General features: G+C 51.6%; 11 protein-coding genes across 11 annotated transcripts; 4 read left to right on the top strand and 7 right to left on the bottom strand.

The window, feature by feature from the left end:
* Nucleotides 1–517: 517 nt before the first annotated feature.
* Nucleotides 518–2,964, top strand: M436DRAFT_51131 (PLP-dependent transferase; the record flags this gene model as incomplete). The annotated part of the gene is made up of 2 exons (XM_013570012.1): nucleotides 518–602; nucleotides 653–2,964. The coding sequence occupies 2 exons, from the start codon at nucleotides 518–520 to the stop codon at nucleotides 2,962–2,964; spliced, it is 2,397 nt and encodes a 798-aa protein (XP_013425466.1).
* A 635-nt stretch (nucleotides 2,965–3,599) lies between these two features.
* M436DRAFT_74535 (uncharacterized protein) lies at nucleotides 3,600–4,924 on the bottom strand (the record flags this gene model as incomplete). Its single annotated transcript, XM_013570254.1, has 2 exons — nucleotides 3,600–4,754; nucleotides 4,817–4,924. The coding sequence occupies 2 exons, from the start codon at nucleotides 4,922–4,924 to the stop codon at nucleotides 3,600–3,602; spliced, it is 1,263 nt and encodes a 420-aa protein (XP_013425708.1).
* A 652-nt stretch (nucleotides 4,925–5,576) lies between these two features.
* Nucleotides 5,577–7,436, top strand: M436DRAFT_65593 (uncharacterized protein; the record flags this gene model as incomplete). Its single annotated transcript, XM_013570147.1, has 1 exon — nucleotides 5,577–7,436. One exon carries the CDS (start codon nucleotides 5,577–5,579, stop codon nucleotides 7,434–7,436), a length of 1,860 nt encoding a protein of 619 aa, XP_013425601.1.
* A 336-nt stretch (nucleotides 7,437–7,772) lies between these two features.
* Nucleotides 7,773–9,865, bottom strand: M436DRAFT_83747 (uncharacterized protein; the record flags this gene model as incomplete). Its single annotated transcript, XM_013570253.1, has 4 exons — nucleotides 7,773–8,945; nucleotides 9,004–9,216; nucleotides 9,266–9,439; nucleotides 9,494–9,865. 4 exons carry the CDS (start codon nucleotides 9,863–9,865, stop codon nucleotides 7,773–7,775), a joined length of 1,932 nt encoding a protein of 643 aa, XP_013425707.1.
* A 904-nt stretch (nucleotides 9,866–10,769) lies between these two features.
* Nucleotides 10,770–12,014, bottom strand: M436DRAFT_50884 (uncharacterized protein; the record flags this gene model as incomplete). The annotated part of the gene is made up of 2 exons (XM_013569964.1): nucleotides 10,770–11,652; nucleotides 11,740–12,014. 2 exons carry the CDS (start codon nucleotides 12,012–12,014, stop codon nucleotides 10,770–10,772), a joined length of 1,158 nt encoding a protein of 385 aa, XP_013425418.1.
* Nucleotides 12,015–12,479: 465 nt separating this feature from the next.
* M436DRAFT_74531 (uncharacterized protein) lies at nucleotides 12,480–13,671 on the top strand (the record flags this gene model as incomplete). Its single annotated transcript, XM_013570252.1, has 2 exons — nucleotides 12,480–13,337; nucleotides 13,390–13,671. 2 exons carry the CDS (start codon nucleotides 12,480–12,482, stop codon nucleotides 13,669–13,671), a joined length of 1,140 nt encoding a protein of 379 aa, XP_013425706.1.
* A 576-nt stretch (nucleotides 13,672–14,247) lies between these two features.
* On the top strand, nucleotides 14,248–15,534 carry M436DRAFT_51619 (uncharacterized protein; the record flags this gene model as incomplete). Its single annotated transcript, XM_013570090.1, has 1 exon — nucleotides 14,248–15,534. One exon carries the CDS (start codon nucleotides 14,248–14,250, stop codon nucleotides 15,532–15,534), a length of 1,287 nt encoding a protein of 428 aa, XP_013425544.1.
* A 78-nt stretch (nucleotides 15,535–15,612) lies between these two features.
* Nucleotides 15,613–16,101, bottom strand: M436DRAFT_83743 (4-carboxymuconolactone decarboxylase; the record flags this gene model as incomplete). The annotated part of the gene is made up of 2 exons (XM_013570251.1): nucleotides 15,613–15,882; nucleotides 15,940–16,101. 2 exons carry the CDS (start codon nucleotides 16,099–16,101, stop codon nucleotides 15,613–15,615), a joined length of 432 nt encoding a protein of 143 aa, XP_013425705.1.
* Nucleotides 16,102–16,855: 754 nt separating this feature from the next.
* On the bottom strand, nucleotides 16,856–18,105 carry M436DRAFT_74528 (aquaporin-like protein; the record flags this gene model as incomplete). Its single annotated transcript, XM_013570250.1, has 4 exons — nucleotides 16,856–17,410; nucleotides 17,463–17,718; nucleotides 17,780–17,943; nucleotides 18,010–18,105. The coding sequence occupies 4 exons, from the start codon at nucleotides 18,103–18,105 to the stop codon at nucleotides 16,856–16,858; spliced, it is 1,071 nt and encodes a 356-aa protein (XP_013425704.1).
* Nucleotides 18,106–18,766: 661 nt separating this feature from the next.
* M436DRAFT_83741 (uncharacterized protein) lies at nucleotides 18,767–20,311 on the bottom strand (the record flags this gene model as incomplete). Its single annotated transcript, XM_013570249.1, has 1 exon — nucleotides 18,767–20,311. The coding sequence occupies one exon, from the start codon at nucleotides 20,309–20,311 to the stop codon at nucleotides 18,767–18,769; it is 1,545 nt and encodes a 514-aa protein (XP_013425703.1).
* Nucleotides 20,312–20,960: 649 nt separating this feature from the next.
* M436DRAFT_17531 (phospholipase-like protein A2) lies at nucleotides 20,961–23,135 on the bottom strand (the record flags this gene model as incomplete). Its single annotated transcript, XM_013569938.2, has 1 exon — nucleotides 20,961–23,135. A coding segment is annotated over one exon (2,175 nt), but the record flags the coding sequence as incomplete, so codon positions are not given.
* Between the last annotated feature and the right edge of the window lie 681 nt (nucleotides 23,136–23,816).

The raw sequence follows: 23,816 nt of genomic DNA, 5'->3' as shown, positions 1-23,816 counted from the left end.
GAATTGTTCTGCAAGGCCACGCCTCTTCTACCCGAGGGCAGAAGAGACTGGCAACGCAACGCCGTAGAGGAAATGTTTGTGAGGTGGTATTGCCTTGCGTCGTGAAACGCAAGGGTTCCAGAGCTCGACATAAGCGCCGGTCGTGGCATGGCCTTGGTGTTTTGATCGCTTTGTTGAAGAGGGTGCAGGGGAGAGGCTGGTTTTATAGCAGTGAGATTCGAGGGGAGCTTGGACCATGCTTATGTCAGCAACGCACTCGGCGAAGCCTTGAGAGAGGAGAGAGTCTCATGTGCAGAAGTCATGGTATTCGTTACGGAGAAAGGTGGTGATAAGGAACGGGGCCAGCCAGGGTCCATGTCTGTCGGGGGACCCCGATGGGCCTTCGTTGTTCGCCGCACTCGAGACTCTCGGTCCTCAGCTGTCTGTTCAGAACTTCATCTGTTGCCCTCATGGCAGTTTGCTTTGCTCTATATACTCGACAGAAGACTGCCGTGGTAGTCGACGACTTTGGATGAAGATGACTCGCTCATGCAGCATGGACGCTGCGCAATACAATGCGTACATTGAGCACATGAGGCAGACTGAGTATCCTATGCTCAAGGGTATGTGATAGTAGCGCTGCCCGAGGAACCTACAGTTGACAAGTATCTAGGAGCGACGTATCTCGACCATGCCGGAACAACTCTATATAGCAAATCGCTGCTCGATGCCTTTACCAAAGACATGATGGGCAATCTCTTCGGCAATCCACACTCTGCCTCGCAAGCCTCACAACGATCTACCCACCAAGTACAAGACGTCCGACTACAACTCCTCCGTTTCTTCGATGCAAACCCCGACGATTTCGATCTGGTATTTGTTGCCAATGCCACTGCAGGCATCAAACTGGTGGCCGATGCTCTCCGTGAACACGAGTCGGGCTTCTGGTATGGCTATCACAGAGATGCGCATACCAGTCTTGTCGGTATGCGTGAGCTGGCCGAGGAACATCTCTGTTTCAGGGAGGACAAGGAAGTCGAAGATTGGATTGAATACGGTCCGCAAGATACACAAACTCGCCTCGGACTTTTTGCCTACCCTGCCCAATCCAACATGAATGGCCGCCGTCTGCCGCTCAATTGGTGTCGCCGCATGCGGAACAAGGGTGTGCTGACTCTGCTGGATGCCGCTGCCCTGCTCTCGACCTCCCCACTTTCCCTAGCCGACCTCGATACCGCCCCCGACTTTACAGTTCTCAGCTTGTACAAGACATTTGGGTTCCCGGATCTGGGAGCTTTGATCGTTCGCAAAGATGCAGCCTGGGCTTTGCAAAAGAGAAGGTACTTTGGTGGTGGCACCGTCGATGTGGTTGTGTCGCTCAAGGAGCAGTGGCATATTGCCAAATCTGCTCATCTGCATAAACAGCTCGAGGATGGTACTCTGCCCATTCACAGCATCATCGCTCTAAAGTCTGCTCTGTCAGTCCACCGCGACTTGTTTGGCACATTGGAACGTGTTTCTGAACACACATCCTTACTTGCTGAGCGCTTGTATTCGTCCTTGAAATCGCTGCGCCATGCCAACGATGAACCAGTGTGTGAGATATACAAGGATCCGACTTCGTCATATGGCAACAAGAACACTCAAGGCCCCGTGGTTGCCTTCAATCTCCGCGACTCCAGGGGACAAATGGTCAGTAATCTGGAAGTTGAAAAGCTAGCCCATGTCCGCAACATCAACATCCGCACTGGCGGCCTTTGCAATCCTGGGGGTATTCAATCAGCACTGAATCTCTCGCCTTGGCAAATGAAAGACAACTTTTCTTCTGGCCAACGCTGCGGCTCCGAAACCGACGATGTCATCAATGGTCAACCCACTGGTATGATACGAGCAAGTATAGGTGCCATGTCCACTTTAACAGACGTCGAAGTCTTTGTCGCTTTCATCGCCGAGTTCTTCCTCGACACTTCATGCGTGCCGTTCAATCGAACAGACTCTCCCATATCGTCGCTAGATGTGCCGGTGTCAGAGCAACTGCATATCGAGAGTCTGACAGTATACCCAATAAAAAGCTGTGCTGGCTGGCAAATCCCTGCAAACACTTCTTGGGAAGTGCAACCACAAGGACTTGCCTGGGACCGAGAATGGTGCATCATACACAGCGGAACCTCCATTGCGCTTTCACAAAAGAAGTATCCACGCATGGCTCTATTACGTCCGACTCTCGATTTTGCTGCAGGGCTATTACGCATCAGTTGTGCAGTACCCACCAAAGACAGCACTGCCACAGAGATCAATGTTCCACTTTCTGCAGACCCACGGTGCTTTACTGCTAATAGCAAAACCTCTACGCCAACAAATGTCTGCGGTGATATTGTGAGCTCAAGAGTCTACGCTTCACCTTATATATCGACATTCTTGTCTGCCGTGTTAGGCGTCTCCTGCACCTTGGCTCGCTTTCCCGCAAACTCTGCTTCCAGACACGCAAAAGCGCATCTCAGTAAGACCACCGACAGCAAAGACGCCACACCGCTAGCTTTCTCAAACGAAAGCCCGGTCCTCTGCATATCCCGCACATCCTTGAGCGCCCTCAACGCCGCCATAAAAGCCAGGGGAGGAACCGCAGTCCCGCCATCGACTTTCCGCGCCAACATCGTCGTCTCTCCATCCCTGCCTTCGTCTTCAACGTCAACAGCATACATAGAAGACACCTGGACATCTCTGTGCATCTTTTCACACAAACGCCACTCACACAGCAGCGAAGGAACCTCATCAACAGCGAATTTCAAAGTCTTGGGCAAATGCAGGAGATGCCACATGTTATGCGTAGACCAGCAGACCGCAGAGACCAGACAAGAACCCTTTGTAACACTAGCAAAAACCAGACGTCAAGATGGAAAAGTGTGGTTTGGCGTCCATTTATCTCTGAGCAAAGGAGAAACGAAAGGATGGGTGAGGGTTGGCGACCAAGTCAAAGCTACATGATTGAATCTAAAAGAACGCTTGCTTAATTCTCCAATCCTTGATTGAAGATATATATGAGAATCTCGAGTGTTCGCAAAGCTGTTATACAAGCACACGGCGATCGTGGCGATGGTATATACCTCGGTGCGGAAACTCATCATGCCTTTTCTACAGCAGATTTAAATCTCGATGTATACTCTCGATTTGGTCAAGTGACTATGCATTTCTACAGCTGCGTTTAGGAACACGAGAAGGTAGGAAACATAGTCAGAGACATGAATCGTACGAGAGATTTTAGTACAAAGACCCATCATGCCTTTCTACAGCGAATTGACGCTCAATGAGTCACTCTCGATTCAGTGAAGTTACTGTGCATTTCTATAGCTGTCTTTAGGGAACATGAAAAGGTAGGAAGGAAGAAGAAAATGAATCATTGTGGGTGGTATCATACTAATAAAACAAGAACTAACTCAGTCGCGTGGAGGCAGTGTAGAAAGGGGTTGTAGGGGCGTAGGTCCTGTGGGGCTAGTCCAAAAGAACTCCCTCAGGGATCGATGAGAATCGGAGCGTCGCAGAGATGATGGTCGTTTGGAAAAATGCGGTCGTTTTCGAAGAGCATCCCATGGCCGGCGGAGACGTCTGAGAGAGCGTCCGCGCTAAGAAGCTCCCGAAGGAGGATTGCTCCCTCCACTGCCACCACCAAAGGCGTCCCTCATGCGAGCCCAAGCAGCAGTGGCAACCCCTGAAGTAGATGCCGAGGCGGTTGCGGCATCGTTGGTGGTCCGGGGACGGTCAGGACTCTCGACAACATTGATAGGGTTATCTCTGGTGCCTTCTCCTTGGCCCCAAGTTCTGTTGTTTCTCGCGACCTGTCCAGGTTCTCTCGGCCTCGAAGCATTTTCGGGAGCGTCCCTGGGCATGATGCCTTGCCTGCAATGGGGACATGTGTCGTGCTCGGCCAGCCAGGCTTTGATACAGTCGGGATGGAACCAGTGACCGCAGGGCAGGCAAGTAACTTGACTGCCAATCAGGGCTTCGTCCATACAAATCGAACAGTCGGCCTTTCCGGTTGTTTCATCCAGATCTTCCTTTGTGATAGACTTTTGTGGCAAGGCGGCGATAGCGTCGGCCGAGGCAGGACCCGGGGCGTTGGAGTGATTCTGCTCCATGAGCTGAGATATTATCCGATCCAGAGCTTCTTGACTGTAGACAGCATCGCCGTGCTGCATGTTGGCGGGATTGAAGAGAGTATTCAACAAGTTGCCAAAGCCAAGAGGCTCGAAGTTAGGGTCGGGACCAGCGCCTCGTGGGGGAGCCTGGAACATGTGATTGAGGATGCCCGGTAGGTTGTCGATGGTCGGGGCGCGGGCTTGGGGAGTGTTGGCGTCGCGAGGAGTGAGACGGGTAGTAGCCGTGTATTGAAAGTTGGGACCTCCGCCGGTGAAGACGCGCACATTTGGGTCGCCGTCTGGCGAGTGTATTGCGGCATCGCGAGTGGTTGGTTGTGGCTGACGAGCGACTCCACCAATGATTTGGTTCAGCATTCTGAGTATGGCATCGGGGGCTTGGCCATTTTGTGGAGGAGTGGGCGAGGCAGGGTTGCGAGGAGGGTTGGAGGAAGAGAAAGTATGGCTGAAGCTCATGGAAATGCCACCTTGAGGGTTGGTGCGGTACTGGAAGCCGGGCAGTTGGCTCTCTTCAGGATCGGGGGCGTCGTGGGGAGTGTTTGCCCAGGGATTGTGGTCGTGGAGAGGGTGTGGCGTATCTTCTTCCTCGGAAAGAGCCTGTCTCGGGTCATGCTGTGCCTCGATCTGATAGCAATGTCAGCAAGAGGCGCTGACGGAAAGAGCGACAGGGTGATGGGCCTGCTTACGATCTCTGTAAAGTCCGAAGAGCATTCTGGACATGTGAGGCCGCCCTCATCGCGGAACCATTCGTTCTCGCACTCGTGGCAAAAGACCAGGTCTCGCTGACGGTCCATGATGGCCGACGGGGATTGGGACGCGAGGTGAAGGCGGTTGGTTGTGTCGAGTGTTTTGGCAAAGAGAAGGTTATGTTCGGAAGTATGCGGTGGTCTGCAGGTGTATGCAATGTCGTGTCGTGCAGTCGTTACTGATCCGTCACTTTTCTGCAAATAGTAGCAAGAGCTTTTCTTAGGTGTGCGTATCGCCAGAGAACAAAATGTGTGCTTGTAAACAATGAATCGACTGCCCTGGAGCAGGACGCTGTCACTCGCTTTGTGCTGTTCCGAACCATGACAGCATTGTTTAGTCGTCGCCGCCACACCCACGTGGCGAGTGCGCGCGCTTTCCGTGTGGCTGACCTACTTGTAACATTTCTTCGACCTTCCATCGCAACCACCACGTGAGAGCTTGAACTCGAGTCTTGCAAATCTTCTATCAGATACACATGTCAACGAATCTACGGTATACACTGCATTCCTAGACTGCATCACGTCTGTTATGTGGGACCCAAGCGTTGCTGCTAGCAGCCACCCGACGAGGCTGAGCCTGTCAACTTCCCTGTTTTCAACAAAACGCAAAAGCAATTCTGCATAGACGAGATAATTTCTTTTCGTACTGTCCCAAATCTTCAACTTCTCCCTGTGAAGCCGTGTCGACTTCTCATTCACGATGAAGTGGAGGTCAATGTTCAGCCGCGACCGCGACGGTGCTACTCGCATGGTTGACGAAGCTAGCGCTCTGTTGCCAACCCACGGCGATCACATCCCCAGCGCCGTGCCTGCCAGAGAAGTCACCAAGATCGCCTTACGTCTCAAACACCAGATCGAACAAGTCATCCCCTGTGAGCTCGAGGAGGATAGAGTCACCGCTGCTCATTCCAATGTCATCACCCCAGCTGTCATTGCAACCGCCCGCGCTGCTGGCAAGCATGGTCGATCCGGCTCTTCCGACGATGATTACTCTGCTTGTGTCGTCTTTTGCTTGCTGATTTGCAAGAAATGGTTCAAGCGACAGGCTCTGCTGGAGCTCTGGGACGCCGACATGCATCAAGTTCGTGCCGTTGCCTGTGAGGTGATCGCCAAGCAAATCATCGAGACCGAAGAGGACGCTGGCTTCTTGCTGCAAAGCATTCTTCTCAAGAGATACAGCATTGTCATCGACGGAGAGGAAACCGCTCCTAACAATGTTATTGAGAAGGCTGTCGACTTACACGCTCTCAGAGTCATTGGAAGCTCGGGCTACCAGAAGTGTGTAACGTACCTCTGGCGCGGTTGGTTGGTTCAAGACGAGGACGACCCTACTCGCTTTGTCGACTACAAGCTGAAGACCTCGACAAGTTACTGGGACCATCTTGATCCCGACCGTATGCGCGCTCCTCTTTACCAGAACGCGCTCCAAGTCTTTGTCAGTCTGCTTTACCTCGGATTCTACACTGGTGCTATCAACACCATCAATCCTTCTGGTGATCTCGATATCATTGAAGGTCTGCTCTACATCTTCACCCTCGGTTTTGTCTGCGACGAGCTCTCCAAGTTCTGGAAAGTCGGCAAATACTACTTCGGCTTCTGGAACTCCTTCAACAACACTCTCTACGCCCTGTTGACTGTCTCGTTCGTTACCAGAATGATTGCTCTCGGCCATCACATCGGAACCGACGAGAGGAACAGATTCAACGAGCTCAGCTACAACTTTTTGGCTTTCAGTGCGCCCATGTTCTGGTGCCGTCTGCTGCTCTACTTTGACACTTTCCGCTTCTTTGGTACTATGCTCGTCGTGCTCAAGGTCATGATGAAGGAGTCACTCATCTTCTTCGCCCTCTTGTTCTTCGTCAGCATCGGATTCTTGCAAGCATTCATTGGTCTGGATCAAGAAGACGGCAAATTGGATGCCACAAACTTTGTGGTGCAAGCCATGATCAACGCCGTCATGGGCAGTCCCGAGTTCGACGGCTTCGACAACTTTGCTCCACCCTTTGGTCTGATTCTCTACTACATCTTCACTTTTATCGTGATCGTCTTGCTGCTGAACATCCTCGTTGCTTTGTACAATAGCGCCTACGAGGATATCACCGAACACTCCATTGACGAATACATGGCTCTCTTCGCACAAAAGACCTGTCAGTTCGTGCGCGCCCCTGACGAGAACGTCTTTATCGCTCCCTTCAATCTCATTGAATTGGTATTCTTGGTGATCCCCTTTGAATGGTGGATGAACAAGGACACCTACGAGCGTCTCAACGACTACGTCATGGCCACCATCTACAGCCCTTTGCTCCTCGTCACCGCCGCACTGGAAACAAGAGTAGCCCACAAAGTGCAATTCAACCGCAACAGAGGAGAAGTGGATGAAGACACTATCGAGGAGTGGGAGCAAATGGACGGTGAATTTGACTTTGAGGGCGATGGCTGGGCTAAGAAGTGTGAGCAGACGAAACCTAACGTCGAGGTTGACGGAACGCTTGTGGAAGTCAAGGAGTTGAGAAAGGAGATTGAAGAGTTGAAGGAGATGTTGAAGAGTTTGAAGAACTGATGATGAATCCCTTTGTTGGCTTGTATGTGGATCGATCGTCATAGGATTGCTACGGCTATTGTCAGAAACTTGTCATTCTGTCTTTGCCATGGATTCTGGGACCATGAATTTATGTACTTTCACTGTACGTCTACAGACTGCTCAAAGATGCGATATGTGTCCGTTGAGCTAGTCGAGGATCGGGACATTCAAATTTTGTGTGGTCCTGAGATGAACCGGCATGGAAATTACGCTCGTGTATACGCTCAAATACCGCTTTCTCCCCTCGCCCACTCTCCCATCCTATCATGAAACCCGTTCGTCCCAATCATCTCTCGTTCCCAGACCTTTGGCAATCTAGAAACCGCCAGCTCCTCTGACCCTCTGCACAGCACCCACAATACCCTTTGCCCAACTCATTTTGCCGGCGTTGGCACCGATAGCTCCTGGAGCTTGATTGCCCTGAGCATCGCGCCAGATACCATCGGCATTGCTTGCTTTACCCAGTCTGCCAGTGTTTTGGTTTCTTTCCACCCCTTCACGCCATTTGCCGACAATCTCAGCACTGTCAACCATGATGTTGACTTCTTGACTGTGATACCACGATTGGGTATCTTGGTTTCCATTGCCCATGATACCCAAGTGGCCGTCTACGATCATGAGTTTGACGTGACAAGAGCGCTGTTTGAAGCTATCGTGGATGGGTGCGACTTGGTCCTTGGCGGTGTAGTAGTGTATGTTCAGGAGATTGCGTGCTGCGTCTTCGTCTCTGCCGAGAGATGTGTACAGCTTGTTTGCTACACCTTCGTTGTGTCCGCCTTGGAAGGGAAGGAGCTCGCCGGCGTCGTTGTAGCCCAGGCATACGTAGTAGGTTACTTTGATTCCACGGCGCACAGCAGCCAGGAGCTCGGGGATCAGAGGTGCTGCATTGAGGTCGGGAGTTTGGATGAAGACATCGGACACAGCGTTGCGTACAGCGGATAGCCAAGCTTCATTCTGTGGCATGAACACACCGTTGTGATTGGTTGCGCCATACGGCTTGCGGTTCACCAATGCCATTGGCACGAGGTCGTGTACTCTATGCGGGATGTAGGGTGTCATCTCCTCTCCTGGAGCGTAATCGCCTTCGATGGTCGCCTTGACGTCCAGTCGTCTGCCGCGGTTGAGATGGCGAGCTGCGACTTCCGGACCAGTTTCACCGCTACGAGGTGACATGATTGATTGCATACGGGTGACCTCAGCTGCAATGTCTACGTCGTAGTGTGGGTCGCCCGGAGCATGCAATGGCAGCTCTTGACGTTTGCCTGCCTCTGCGACTTCGTCCAGCGAACGGCTGTTGCCACGTTCCGGAACGTTCAAGTTGCCGTTCATATCGAACAATCCGTGGAACGAAGGTTGGTCGAATGATGGTAAGCCTCCTAGAGCAGCAGGTGTGTTTCGAGATGGTAGAGAGGGCTCAAGCTGATTATGCCAGGAGATCAAGAAAGTGTCGTAGAGCGAGTCGACGATAGGACCCTCGACATGACACATCTGTCCAGAGCGATTAGCTAACTCCTCTTTGCTGAGCGTCCGCCATAGTCAAACTCACCATCTCCATGTTGGAGTTGTCTTGGATATTGTTCGAGCTCACAACACCAATCTTTCTGTCCACAACCATGAACTTGGAGTGGAAAGTGCCCAGCATTGGTCTGTGGTAGTTCAAGACTTGCAGGTCAAGGTTGGGTGCTTCCTTGGTGGATGGCAGACGGATGTTCTTGCCAGTGTATTCGTCCTCTGAGACCATTTGGTGGTTGTCAAGAACCTAGTTCCAATCTCAATGTCTTGAACTTGACTTTCTTGGAGCCGCTTACCTGTTTGACATTGCCCCTGTCGTACATGATTTTCACGACTGCTCGTTCACCTCTTGCGCCAGCACGTTTCGAGAGCTCCTTAAGGCCATCAGTGATAAGTCGTGAAGCATCAGAGTCCATCCAGTAATTTGTTGCAAGCAAGACCTCTTTTTCTGCTCTTGCGATCAAGTTGGACTGTGGAATTTGTCAGTACGGCTCAACTGCTGGTCAGAAAGGCATGTCCCTCACCATGTGTCTGCAGATGTCAGGCAATCCAGATACGATGGTCAAAGGACATGTTCCTGAGGAACCGATCAACGACGGACTACAGCAACCCATGAGAGGATCATGTTCCAGAGGCATCAAGCTATCATGGAAGACGCGAAGGAACAGCTCGCTAGGCTGTACAACAAATTTTCCGCATTGCAATGCGCGCTCGAGTTCTTCTTCAGTCGCCGGTTTTCTAGTAGAAGGCACATGTCCTTCGCTTATAGAGATGTTGTCAGGCTGATAGAGCTTCTTTGCAGCTTCGCCAGGTGACAATGAGGGGTCCTCGGCCAGTGCCTGCGAGACACTGTGAGGATTGCGACAGAGTCCTTCGACTTTCTCGGATAACGACATCTTCTTTTGTGGTGAGTGTTTACGAGGGTGTGAGTGCAGAGAATGTGGCATTGAAAGAGGTAGCTCGAGGCATGGCAGAAGGCACTACCCTCGCGAGGCTGACATGTTCTATAAGACTGGACTTCAAGCCACAAACGTCCTGCATGTGTGTTTCTGCTGACGCGGCCTCACAGTATGGACTACTGGCTCGGCAAACCGCGCTTGAGAGACTTTGGGCCCTGACATGCTTGGTTAGACCACCGGTTCGAACGGATGCATGACGACACAGTGATCGTAAAACAAGCATTCGCCAAACACTTCGAAGAAGCTTGGCAAATGCTTGTATGTACTCGATTGTGGATCTTCCAAGGGATGCAACCCTGATTTCTTGCACGAATATGTGGAAGCGAACGTAAGCATACGAGAGCCGCGCGTACTAGGGCGTTATTTCATAGGGGGCACAGATTGCTAAGGTAAATGCGGTCATAGAGCGTGTACACTCTGCTACATATTCATAGCTCGTAATCATTCAAAGACGCAACTTTCTTAAGGTAAGCCAGTCTGTCTCCCTGATGAACGGAACCCACAACTCCCAAACCATCCACGTGGAGCTCGAGACTCACGGCGGCCTCTTTCCGGTTGTGCTACTTTATGGCAAGGCATCATACATATCAATTCTCGGCCGGCTTGTTGGCTGACTCGCTAAGCGAGACTGCAAGTTGTACGTGTCCCTGATGGTTGGTACCTACTTGGCTATCAGTTTCCTGAGACAGGAATTTCAGATTACCGGGTACCTTTGAATTGTCTTGTGGAAAATTATGGACCCGGTTCACCAAGCCGCAATAAAGTTCTGGGCTTCATTGAATGGCATGATGCAAAATGATGGATGCTGGCTCGCTTCCAAGTTCCTGCTTCGTAAGCAAAGCTAAGCGCCAACCCTGCCAACTGAAGGGAATCTTTTGGCGCTGAGGAGCACGCCCTTTACGCCTCGGATCTCTGCTTTCAGGGCTACAGCAGCGTCAGGCTGCTTGTCCTTAGAGGAACTTGATGCATTGAGTGAGTTGTCTGCGTTCCACGAATATGATGGCGGGGTATAGTAGAGGCCGTCAAGGTAGGATCTTGTCTCGCTGATGCTTGCTTGCAAAGTTTGGTTGTTTGTGCCGTTGTTTTCGGTGCCTTCCAGAAGCTCTGACAGATGCGATTTCATGATCTCAAGTCGTGTGGCTTGCTTCTGAGGCACCGAGTCGGGGTTTGCAATCTCAGCATCAGAGGAAAGACTTGTACGGCGAGAGAGGGAGGGAGAAGTCTGGGTGCCAACATCACGATGGAAGAGCTCGGTAGGGTCCGAGGTGACACTGTCCATATCGAAATCGACGAACTCAGCCGGTGTAGATGTTGAGGATTTCACTGTATGAGGCACAGTGGATACCAACTTGGACAGCTTGTCATTGAACCCGGTGACCTGTTGAGAGGTGTGTTCAAACATATCATGACGAGCGTGATTCAGATTGTCGGCCATGGGGGCGATGATGTATTTGGATAAGGCATAGGCAGAAGCAGTCACGGCGCCAGCTATGTATGTAGCATTTATGAGTCGGCCTACAGTAACCAGCGGCGGAGGTTTTTGAGGTTGAACGAGAAATTCAGGGTATGTGATGATGGGAGGCACGTCTCTTTGTGGTCGAGGAGCAGCAGACGGACGATTGGAGGTAAATTCGGCGGCCGAGAAGGAGAGGGCTTTGGAGGCGTCGAACTCCTGATTGGCTGCTTCTTGCGAGCCATCTGTTGTCTTGACATAGGTTGAAGGGCTGGGAGTGTTTTTGCTTGCATCGAACTCTTGTTGAGCGGCTTCGGTCGAGGCGTCGGTGGTGGGATGCGTCTTGCTGGCGTCGAACTCTTGTTGTGCGGCGTCGTCGGAACCATCTGTGGCAGGCGTGTGTTGGCTATCCTCTGAGCCTATGACTTGGTAGATCATGTCTTCGGAAATGTTCTTGGATAACAAGAAAGCCTTCTTCTTGTCGAACGGGGCATCTTTGACGGCAGGGTCCTGGAGGAAGCGGCGCACACGGTCAATGGGCGAGAGACTTGGATCGTGTTCTTGTGTGGCGGCTTGGGTGGACGCATCGGTAGCATGCCGTTGCCAGGATGGGAGCTCTTTCTTGTCCGACATTGTGATGTATAGCAGACGGGGAAGTCGAGCAAGTGTGGAGGAAGCATCAAGCATGTGAAATGACCACGATGAGCATCGGCCGACGATGCCTCGGCACGTCGGTCCGTGGAGAAGTCAAGTGTGGGCCGTGGCTGCGCTCAAGCCACACGTTCGCTCCAGCCACACCACCTCTGTCTGTCTGCCATACGGTAGACCGAAAGCTTGCTGCGTACATTTCCAATTATCCTTTCGTATACGCCTCGAGTTATTTGAATATCCCCTGAACGCCTAGACATGTCGGTGCCGACGAACAAGAGACAGAAGGGTCCAGACGGGAGCCCCGTGGGTGCATCGAATGCAAACAGAAGTACACGAACTCCCCCAACGAGCCACCCACATGCCAACAGGTTAGTACCCCCCTGCTGTGTGTAATCTGCTCGCACTCGTCATCCGTCTCCCATAACATCCCCACATCAACTTCCAAAAATGCCTCCCACTCGCTCCACTAGATCAACGAGAGCCGCATCATCCAGACTGACAGCACTCACCAGCACGTCCGCCAGCATCAACAGACAAGCTTCAGACTCTCACCATCTACGAATCACCGTCAAAGCTCCCCCCAGCAAATTGCGCCAGGCCATCTCCGGCGACGACCCGGAATCTGACTACGACTCTCCCGAGCCTCCTGCACGCACCGCCCGCTCTACCCGTAATCCTCGCACCGTTCTCGATAACGAGTCCGACGACGACCAAGACGACGATGACGAAGAAGACGACGACGACGACGATGACGCCGAAGGAGAAGACGACGACATGGACAACACAGACATGATGGACCCCGAGGCCAGCGACGAAGACGCCGATGCCGATGCTGACGATATCGAAATGGACTCTCCACACCCAACACCCTCCGTCATTCGTGTCGCCCCATCACTGCCTCCTGCAAAGCCAGAACAGAAGACCAATCCCGCCGCTTCGGCCCCGGCGCGCAAGCCCAATCTCAAAAGTGTTGAAGCCAAGGAGATGGAAGATGACGACGAAGACGACGACGATGAATTGTCCGACTTGCAGTCTGGAGACGATGATTTGCCTGGTGCCGAAGACGACGAAGAAGACCTTGACAGCGACCTCGAGGGCGAGGACGGCGATGCGACTCTGGACTTGACCAAATTGACTCGTCGCCAACGTGCAGTCTACGATGAAGAGCAGGATGCGAGTCTCATGGCTCTTTCCAACGAGGCACAGAAGAAGAAACATCTCACGGCTGAGGAACACGCCATGCGCAGAGCCGAGATGGCGAGACGAAGGAAGAATCTATCCGAGAAACGTAATGAAGAGGAAAAGGTTTGTTCCCATTCCACTGATGTGGTTTCTGACGGCTAATCAAAATCTTCAGATGGATACCATTAACAAGCTGCTCAAGAAACCGGCCACCAAGCGTCGGACTCGCGCAGAGATTATCGCTGCCCAGAGTGCTGCAGATGGAACTCCAGTATACACGGAAGATGGCGAGGAGTACTTCCACCCTGCCAATCCCCTCTTTGTTCGTTATGTCAACAACAAGGATGGCAGCCGCGTGGGTGTACCGTCAGAATGGCTAGAAGAAGGGCAGCCTGTCGGACAAGTATTGCGTAATGGCTGGGAAGCACCTCCTAAGATGGTTGAGGAGGTGTCGTGAGAGGTGCTTGCAGCTCCAAATGCGCTCTGAGTAATAAGAGTAGCCAACAATAACGACATATGAGCATCCGAACTTCCACTCTGCTACCTTTGTCATCCATGATCTAGCTGTTTGGTAATTTCCATACCGCAACGAGATTGAGATTCCACGAATTTTACGGCACAGCAACGTCAGCATCTGAACACAACCACGTTCCACGCTGGTGACAGGCTGAATATGCAGCATGTTTCACGATCGACAAAAGATGCATCATCTGGCATTTGATCTGCAACAAAGAACACGGAAGAGCCGCCTCTGCCGTTGCGCACGAAGCACAACTCGAATTTTGACAGGGTGATCCCCCGTTCTCCCCCTCATCTCTCAGGCACGCATGACGTCTTCGAAATGTATCTGCCGTGGGTATGGCAAAATAAAACATTCACGGTGCATCTATCGAATTGTTCTTCCCATCGCTGGTGACGTGATTCGGTGATTGTTCCGTTGTTGCAGGATGTACGTAGGTCAGTTGATTTGTGAATGCTATATAAACCCACTGTTCGTGCTTGAGTTTCTTCAACGCAAACTTCATCCGTCGATATGAAGTACTTGAACACTCTGTCGTTGCTGGCCATTGGTGCCTTTGCCCAGCAGGTCACTTTCCAGAACTCGTCTTCTACCATTCTTCGGGTCGACAATGGCACTTATGGTCCTGAGATTGAGGAGTACCATTATTACTATGATCAGTGGCCCATCGGTCTAGCTGTTAGCTCGACTGGGCGATTCTTCGTCTCTTATACAAGAGGAGATTACGAATACACTGTCGGAGAGGTAGTCAACAAGACTGCCGAGAAACCATACCCATCTCAAGCACTACAATTGCCGGTCGACAGTCTGAACACGACATGGAACGGCATTGCCTTCGGTAGCGGCAACAGCTCAGCTTTTGTCTCCGTACAGGCTCTATACATCACTCCTCAGACCAGCACAAGACCAGAGACGCTATGGATCCTGGATACCGGAAGACCCACAGTCCACAGCGCAGCTGGAGACCCAAGCATGCCCTACGCCCAGCCAGGAGGCCCGAAGCTCATGGCGATCTCTCTTGCCAACGACACAATCTACAAGACATACACGTTCCCAAGCACAGTTCACTATCCAGACTCCTACCTCAACGATCTGCGTTTCGACCTGAGAGCCAACGTCTCGGGCACCGCAGGAGAAGGAATCGCCTACCTAGTCGACAGTAGCAATGAAGGACGCAACGCCATGATCATGGTTGACCTCAAGACCGGAGAGTCCTGGCGCAGGCTCAACCAAGACCACAGTGTACTGCGCGTTCCCAACGATGTACCGACATACTTCGGCAAGCCTTTCTACTTCAAGCAACTAGGAATGCCAATCAGCTGGCAACAAGAAGGACTCGATGGCCTTCAGCTGTCCACAGATGGCAAGACAGCATACTATTCTCCATTGACATCGAAAACTCTGTACTCGATCCCCACCGTCAACCTTCGCGAGAGAGACAGCAACCCACTCGCCGAGATCTGGGCACACAGCAATGTATCCTCAAAAGGCCAGCGCGGTGGAGACGCCAACGGCTTCGAGGGTGACAGCAGTGGCAAGATCTACCAACTCATGCCTGAGCAGAATGCAGTGTACTACTTTGACCCTAGCGATGGCCAGACGCACGGTTTCCTCAGAGATCCTAGAATCTTGTGGCCTGATGGTGCTACTGTCGGTGCAGATGGTTACATCTATCTCAACATCAACCAGCTGCCCTTCCAACCCGATTGGAACTTTGGTGTCGATGGAAGAACACACCCTGGTGCAGTGTTGAGAGCAAAGTTGCCTGATGGTGCGGTGAAGGTCAACACTCTCTACTAATTGGGAACAAGAGGACTTGGGTCGGTTGCACCTCATTCTATGATGATCCACAATATACAAGTCACTATGAAACCAATGCTATTGCTTCTCCTTCCACTCGTTGATAGCCTTCTCAGCAACCTTTGTGCCTTCCATTCCAGCTGGCATACCAGCATATACCGCTGCCTGTAAAATGACCTCTCGGATCTCGACTTCCGAGGCTCCGTTGTTCAACGCTCCTCTGGTGTGGACAGCCAACTCAGGACCTCGGTTCAAAGCACACAGCATCGCTATGTTCAACAAACTTCTAGTCTTGAGATCTAGGCCTGGTCGTGTCCAAATGCTTCCCCATGCCGCTTCTGTTGCTAGCTGTTTTTGTTGGTAAGCTTGTGATGCAAAATGAAGTTATACGGAGAGAACTTGTACCTCTTGCATGGGCTTAGCAAAGTCTGAGGTGGCATTGGCGAGGGCACGATCAACGTATTCTTTGCCGGCGACTTTGTTGCGCATCTCGAGACCAGCATCGTAGAGGGTCGAGTGTGCCTCTTTGACCTTGTCTGCATTCTGTTCTGTATATTTGGATGCCATGGTTTCTGCGACTCGTTCCTTGTAGTATGTGAGGATCCAATGTACTTGGTTTTGGGCTGATTATTTGTGGTTCTTTTATATGTGTCAAGTATACAGATGTTCTGGTAGAGCTGGTCAAGGAGCCCAAAGGTGTGGTACAGAGCGTGCCTCGGGTGGAAGCGGGGTTCCTGCCGAGGAGAGATGGCATGTTGAAAGTCAATCATCTCGGTTGGTCGCTTACCTCCGACGACAATCCGTTGACTAGGTATCTGTTATAGAGCCTCTTGCTCGACGAACATGACTACGATACAATACAACCAAGGATGCCAATCGGCCTTCTCGGGCGACTTCCTGCATCAGAGTCCCAGCCGAACTATTGGCCAATACTAGTCGGTCCGTGGACGAATCGACCCTACCGTTGACCAGGCTGTCGTCAAAAAGAGCAGTTCCTTGTTGAAGAGATAATTTGAGTTGCCAGCGCAGTGCCGATTATCTTAGAAAGCAACAAAAGAACAAAACGTACAGCAGCAGGGATTCCCACGTGGTCACCCACCGTAGTACTAATCTGCCGTTCAACTGCTTATGTATGGCAGAGCGGACGGGATGCCCAGTTTTCAGCTGACTGTGGCCGTACGTAGAGGCAAGGTTGTCATAATCCAATATACATCTGCATCAATACTAGTTCCACCGGATCGTAATCGCAAGCTTCTCAAATCAAAACTCGTAGCAAAAGAATCAGTACTCTCGAAACGAATAGCTTTCTCGGCCGTAGTTCTCATACACTTTGCGTATTGGCTTGCTGCCGCATCTGGTGGCCACTTGATCGTGATCCGACAACAGTCATGTCATCATCTTCGAGAACATCATCATGCGGGTGTCGTTGATCAGAATTGATGACAGTCGGCTCCTGAACATAGTAGAATGATCCATCATGGCGCATGACCTTTCTGTGGCGCAGCACAGTCAAGAACTTCTTGTGCTTGTGGTGATGCGACTCCTCCTTTTCCCAGTCGTGGTGGCCTGCCATGAATTTGTAGACCCTCATATGGACAGGTCGCAGGCCACCGACCTCGTGATCAGAGTCCTGGTCGAGAACGGTCGAGTTGTAGTTGAGTGCTTTGAGGAGCTGGAAGTACATGACGCTGAGTACGCCGCCACATAGGGGAGCGATCCAGTAGATCCAGTGGTATTGAGGGAACTTTCCAGCTACGGCTGCGGGACCGAGCGATCGTGCTGGATTGAGAGAGCATCCTGTCCAGGCAACGAGGAAGAGATGCAGTGTGAACAGAGTCAAGCCGATGCCGACAGGTGCCAGATAAGTTGCACGGTGCTTGATCACATCCGTTAGTCTTGATAATTGAGAGGCAAGCTCGTAGACATACCTTCTCGACTGCGAGCATCAAGACACTGAATACCAGGAAGCTGGTACCCAAGAACTCCAGAACGAATGCCTGCTGATACGAGATCTGGTCCGAAACAGTAGTATTGACAACATCCACGCCGCCCGATCCTGCAGGTGTCAACCCGAGAACCAGAGCAGACGCGATGATACCACCAATCAGCTGAGCACCGAAGAGCATGATTGCGCGGACGGTGGTAAGGACACCCGTCAGCCAGAGCGCTACGGTGATAGCTGGGCTATAGAAGCACATGAGTTAGCCTTGTCCTGAGATCAGCGTCCCAGGGGGTATGGTCATACTTGAAAAGACCACCAGTGATGCGATAGAACATCCAAGCCATCACAAGAAGAGCCAAGCCAAATGAGGTCGCAATCATCATGATTGTCTGAGAGTCCAGGGGAGCATTTGTGTTGCTTTGCGATGCGGTCCTGGCGAGGTTGGCTGTCTTTGCTGCGCCTTCTGCCTATTGTCGCAGATATTAGTCGATTGTTCGTGAAAGTAACAAGCATGGAAGACGGGTGAAACGAACGATGAACAAGAACATAGCAGTGCCCAGAATCTCACCAAGCACCGCTGTCAAATGGTTCTTGACTTGCGAGGCATTCTCGCGTAGAGAGAGATGCATGTTGTTAAGCTCCAATCAGGTATTACTCTTTCTAGCAAAGTGAGGATCGATGAATGTATGTAGACGAATGTGCAGATAGGGTAGATGCTCCTAGTGTAAGTGAAACATCCCTGTCATCCTGATGCTCTCCCTTTATAATCATACCATCTCTCTACTGCCGTTGCTGTTAAGAGTTTCCATGACGTGCCCACACCTACTTTGCAAGCCAGAATCGGATTCCGATCACAGATAAGCATACCACTTGAGGGGTAACTTCAAAGTCAGAGTCGTGAGTGCTGACCGTCTAGAAGGGTATAAATCGACTCCGAATAGAGGGTGGAAGACTGCGAACGGTTGCTCCGAGGACTTCCAGCCACAATTTTGTGGTGATTTACTCGGCGATCAAGCCACATCGGGCGCCGTCCGCGTCATACTTGAACCTTCATAACGAACACAACCAGACCACAAGAGTGTATAAACTTGATTTATCGAAGTTCCAAGCTGTCAAGACAACTGCCATCGGGACATTTGTCAATTAAAACGCCTATTGGCCATGGCGGAAGAAAGTGTCCCAGATTATCGACGCTCAGGATCGATCACCCCAGCCACTCTCGTACTCCAATACAATGTCTGAGCACCTAGGCTAGCTGACAGTTGAGCGAGCCTCGAAATGTCGTCGTTCTCAGCCCTGTGTGCCTTCTATACTCAAGGCTTGCAAGACAATCGCGGCCCTGATGACCATCGCGTTCCTGAACGCGTCATCAAAATCATGACCAGAAGCGCAAAGCGCGATTCTTTTCCTAACCTCCAGTTTCCCAAGCAATTCCATGAATCCCACATCTCCCCCAGGTCGTAGCATGAACAACCAAGAGATGCAGCTATCAGGCTCAGAAACCAAGATCTTGTTACGCGATTCCTCACGCTGTGTTTTGTCATCCACATTGCTTGTGAACTCGGTCTGCTGCATTCGATCTGCCACAACACCAGCCAACTTTTTTGCACACACCACGCGAGCCGCGCGATAGCCAAGTTCGTCTTTGTTGTTGGCGGCGGCGGATACGGTGAGTAACTCACGGATGAGTAAGAAGTGGATGTTCGGGACGAGGTTCCAGGCTGTGAGCAGCCAAATGCCCATCTCGCTGTCGTAGATCTGAGTCAGCGTTGAAGCATTTCCTGCAGGATATAGAGTTGGCAATGGCGAGTATGTGATAGGATTCGGGGATTTCTGGGATGCAGGGCCAGAAAAAACGACGGGATAGGGTGAGTACGGAGTAGCTGAGATACCAGGTGCAATGTTCTCGCAGACGATACTGCTGGGAGAGGTAGCATGGCATAATTCTGGTCCGGGTTGCTTTGCAGGACGTGTGTGCGGTATTCTTGGCAGTGACGAGGAGTTTGTATATGCTGGTGGATGGTTGTATACTGGTAGCGCTTCGGTCTGTTCTTCTGATAGTAGAGGGGAGCATGCTTTTCTCTTCCTCGACAGAACACTCTGAGCATGATGCCACCCTTGAGCCTCCCACACGTCAAAAGCGCCATCCCATCCACTCCCATACATTCCGCGCAAGTCGAACTTTGGCGTGAAGAAAGCTACGTTCCTATCCATAACTCGAGACAGGCGTTGGAGCCCAACTTGAGCGTAAGAGCTAAACTTTAGATACAGATCAAACTCCCTTGCTTCTGACAAGGATTTTAGACCGTCCAGCAGTGCAAGAGGAGTACCACGCATCTTGCCTGAATAAGGTCGGCTGTTCATGACAACTCCGCATGTGCGCTTGTGGCCAAGAGCGAAGGATACATGGAGGATGCGAGTCGCATTGGCCGAGACAGTGTCGGCGGGGCGCTCGAACAGAGCTTCGGGCACAAGTTCAGGAGACATGGGGTGAAAATCATGCATTGCACTTGTCATGCACAAGTCTTCGGCAGGTACGACGAGGAAGAAGCTGCGTGGGCGTGCCTTTGATTTAGAACGCGACTTGACTGACATTGTCAGAACGACAAGCAACTCATTCTCGTCTTGATCAAGCGCGAACCAGAGACGTAGAGAACCGTCATTGCCGTGTATAGGTGATGGTCCTCCAAGATGATGCATGATTTCAAGCTCTTTGTCCTTCCACTGAGCGCCAACCTGGTGACCTCCTACGATCCACTCGAGACGTGCGCCAGGCCCTAGCAACACATCGCCGGTGTCGGCTTCAAGTTGCAGGCTATCGTCGTCGCAAGCCATGTCGATGTCTAATCAGTCAGTCAAGCTTACCGTTTCCCTGCGTGCTTGGAAGCAGCGCAGTTCCCACCCGCCCAGGCTTTTCGCGTTGTGGGATGCAGAGCAGCCTTGACTCGTTGGTGCAAAAGATCGTATTGTGCCGCGCTGTTTGCAGAGCTAGAAAGACTCATTCACACAAGGTCCGAGTCTGCAGTCCGCACTGCCAAAGGCTCAGTCACGCAAACAGTGTTGGGATAGAGCCGGAGACAGTGGAAACAGAAGAGCAAGTCCCCAGGGATAGAGTCGGACTAGAGATGCTACAGTTCGGCAGCTGCGAAGCATATGTCGACTTGTCGCGATTGTTGGTATTGGAGTCAACGTCGATAATTATGTTAATGGACGGAGGCAGATCAACCAACGCGACGCGCACCGGTCACGTGATGTATGCCAAGATCTATTCAAGCTGACTTGTGCAGCTGTCACAAAAAGCATAAGGCAGTCAACTTGCACATGGTAGATAGGTAACTTTCAAAATTGGTGCTGTCTTGACGATATCGATGTTCTCGAATTAGTGTTTATTGTCTCATGATGGTGCGCGCTGTCACGCTGGGTATTATAAAGATCGAAAGTAGGATCCCCGCTCACTCCTTGAACTCCACCTTCTCTTCCAGCTTCAGCTGAATTGATCGCCGTGATCACCATACTGTCGGGTCTTGTTGGCCTTTCTCATCCTCGTCTGTCTCCGGAACTCCTGTGCTTCCGCCTCGCGCTCTAAGCGATGTTTCCTCTTGCGCTCCCAGACTGCTCGGATTGTGCGTCTCGTTTGCTCCTTGCCTTCTTCAAAGTTCGCTCGAGCCAGTGACACAACTTTGTCGATCTCTTCGGTTGTATAGACGAAATTCCACGTGCTCATGAAGTCTGATGTCTGGGGATCGACCCCTGGAACCTTGTCGTTTTTGAGGAACGGGAAGTAGATGACGGCAATACCAGCATCCGGCCTCATGAGCTCCCAATCCTCTTCGACTTGTTTCGACAATGGTGGCTCTGTGTCGTTCTCGCGCTCCTCTGTTGTGCCCACCCAAACAGTGCAGTACCCTAACTCACTGGGTTTGGCTGGAACCTTTTCGCCTGCCATGACCGGACTGGAAGCTTCTGCATGTCTTGCACGCTCGATCCTGTCAGTGGCTTCTTGCTCAGTGGTAGCCTGTGCTTGTTCGAGTTCCTTCAGTGTTTGCTCTTCGCTGATCTCCTCGCTAGGCCATCCTGCACCAACTGGCCAGCCTTTAATCCCGCGTTGCTTGACATAACCGTCAGTCACCTTGATCCAGTTGTCTTTCCTGACATCTGCGGAAGCGTCGAATGCGATCAGAACATCGATATCCCTCCCTGGGCGTAGGAGCGGATAGATCGGGAGGTTGTTGCTCATTCCGGCATCCATGAGTTGCAACGTTGTTACGTGGTGGACGCTCTGGGGACACGATTGAGGCAGGAGACTCGCCATGTTTGTAGCAAAGTTCGGTATAGATGCTGGCTCGAAAGGATGAACTTTTGTAAGGTCGTCATCCTTTTCAGCAATCAGTTGATCGATGCCGCTGAAACCGGCTAGACTGCGGACCAGGGGTCGCACTTCCTTGTAGTAATGAGACAGCGTTGCACAGAACGCACTACCCCAAATACCCATTAACAGGGGAACTCGGAGCTCAGGCAGTGCAAGACCGTTTTCTCTCCAAACGCTGTAGCCTCCGTCGAATTTGCGACCAATCGCCCAAGTTGGAATGCCAGCCCCAAGCTCCTCACAAAAGAACTCGTATGGTGTCCACTCGAACCATTGAAACCATGACTCTGCTCTGGCGATCGCTTTAGAGGTCTCGTCCTGTAAATTCATGGCACGATCATGCGACTGAACCAAGTCAGGAATCTCGTGGCGCACGGCTGTATAGATAGGTAACGGATAAGCACCGGAGTCAGTATGTTGCCGCTGGTTCGAAATCTTGAAATCGTGATCTGAAATGCCTAGCTCGCCTCTAGGAACCAGCAGACGAGCACCTAGAAGTAGTCCGTATACATCCACGAGACCAAACGCAGCATCCGGCACGCCCTTCATCTTTTCCACTATTCCGCTGAGGAGGTACTTGCTGGTCGGTGCGCTACTCAGTAACGAGAGTGCTGCTGGAGGGTATGCAATATGGACATTGAGACGGCTTTTGAGATGGTTGATCATACGTTCGTGACTTTGTTGGCCGACGGACGAGTAAAAGAGAGTCTGTAGCCAGCAAGAACCACTGACCCCTGCTGTGTATGTTACGCAGTCGAAAAGTCCTGCCTCTTGTGCAGAGAGATACGAGGAAGTTCCTGCGACGAGAGCTCGAAGTCCGCCGCCAGATCCACACATGGCGATAGTCGGTACGTCAGCTGGATGTATTTCGTCCTCGGGGACACCAAGGTATCTGGCTAAAGCGGTAGTCGTATGCACTTTCCGATTGCGCAAGAAAGCACGCTCTTCTTTACAGATCTCATCTGATACTCGGACCCGAGCATCCCATATGATCTCAGGGTTGATTTCAGGGTCGTTTGCTTCGTACCAGATTTCTTCCGCCAGAGAACCAGGGGCCATTGATAGTTCATTCTGTAGTTTTGCTATATAGCCCGGTATGACTTTGGCCCACCGAGGGACAATCGTACCAGCAATTTTCTCTCCGAGCTTGGAGATTTCGAAATTGACGATACTGTCTTTGGCCGTTTCGAAGCTTCCAACCATAGTATGCCATGCTGAAACATCAGAGGCTTCCAAAGCCTCACTAATATCCGACGCTCTGTGGCCTTTCGTTTGGGATGGCGGTGCTTGCTGGCCTGGTCGAGGTTGATTGGTATCATTTCCAGTGCTGTAGAGTTCAGATTGTGCGTGCTGATCTTGAGGGCCAATCTTTTTGACAATGACTGGCCATGAAAACCAGTCCTCGGATTCTGATTCTCCAGAGCTGTCTGCAAAGACGCGTTGATGAGAGGAAGTTAAAGCATAAGTGCCTGCGCCGACTACAATGGCAGCGACAGCACGAGCTGTGCTTCTGTCGGAGCGCCTGGAGCTTAGCGATGCTTGGTGGAGCTGCCGGCGACTGGACTTCGTGTCAGTATATCTATTTATGTGGATTGTTCAGCCAGCTGAGAAAACTCACCAGGCCGCACGAGCCTTTGTGTTGAAGTGGAAAGTACTTGATCTGAGCATTGGTAACGTAGGTGAGATAGCATTGTCGTTAGTAAAGATGGGGTTCTAGAAAAGCATCTGTGGACAAAGGATGGAAAGATATCAAGACTCGGGGCAGGGCGCAACAGAATGCACTGCCACGATGAGGCTTTTGTGCAGCAAGATCCGGTTCTTTGAATTCAGAAGTGGCTCGTCATGGCTACGATATGCGTTTTTCAGGAACCGGAAGACGCATCTGCATCGCGCGATCCTGCCGACTGATGCGCCACGTGCGCCCTCTCCGCGATCGCGAGTCAGGCCAAACCTCTCCTCTTGGCTGCATGCCCG

The sequence above is a fragment of the Aureobasidium namibiae genome (assembly GCF_000721765.1).
Source record: "Aureobasidium namibiae CBS 147.97 unplaced genomic scaffold scaffold_13, whole genome shotgun sequence".
Lineage (NCBI taxonomy): Eukaryota > Fungi > Ascomycota > Dothideomycetes > Dothideales > Saccotheciaceae > Aureobasidium > Aureobasidium namibiae.
Note: the sequence above shows the minus strand (reverse complement) of the source record. Positions and strands in the feature narration are given on the sequence as shown.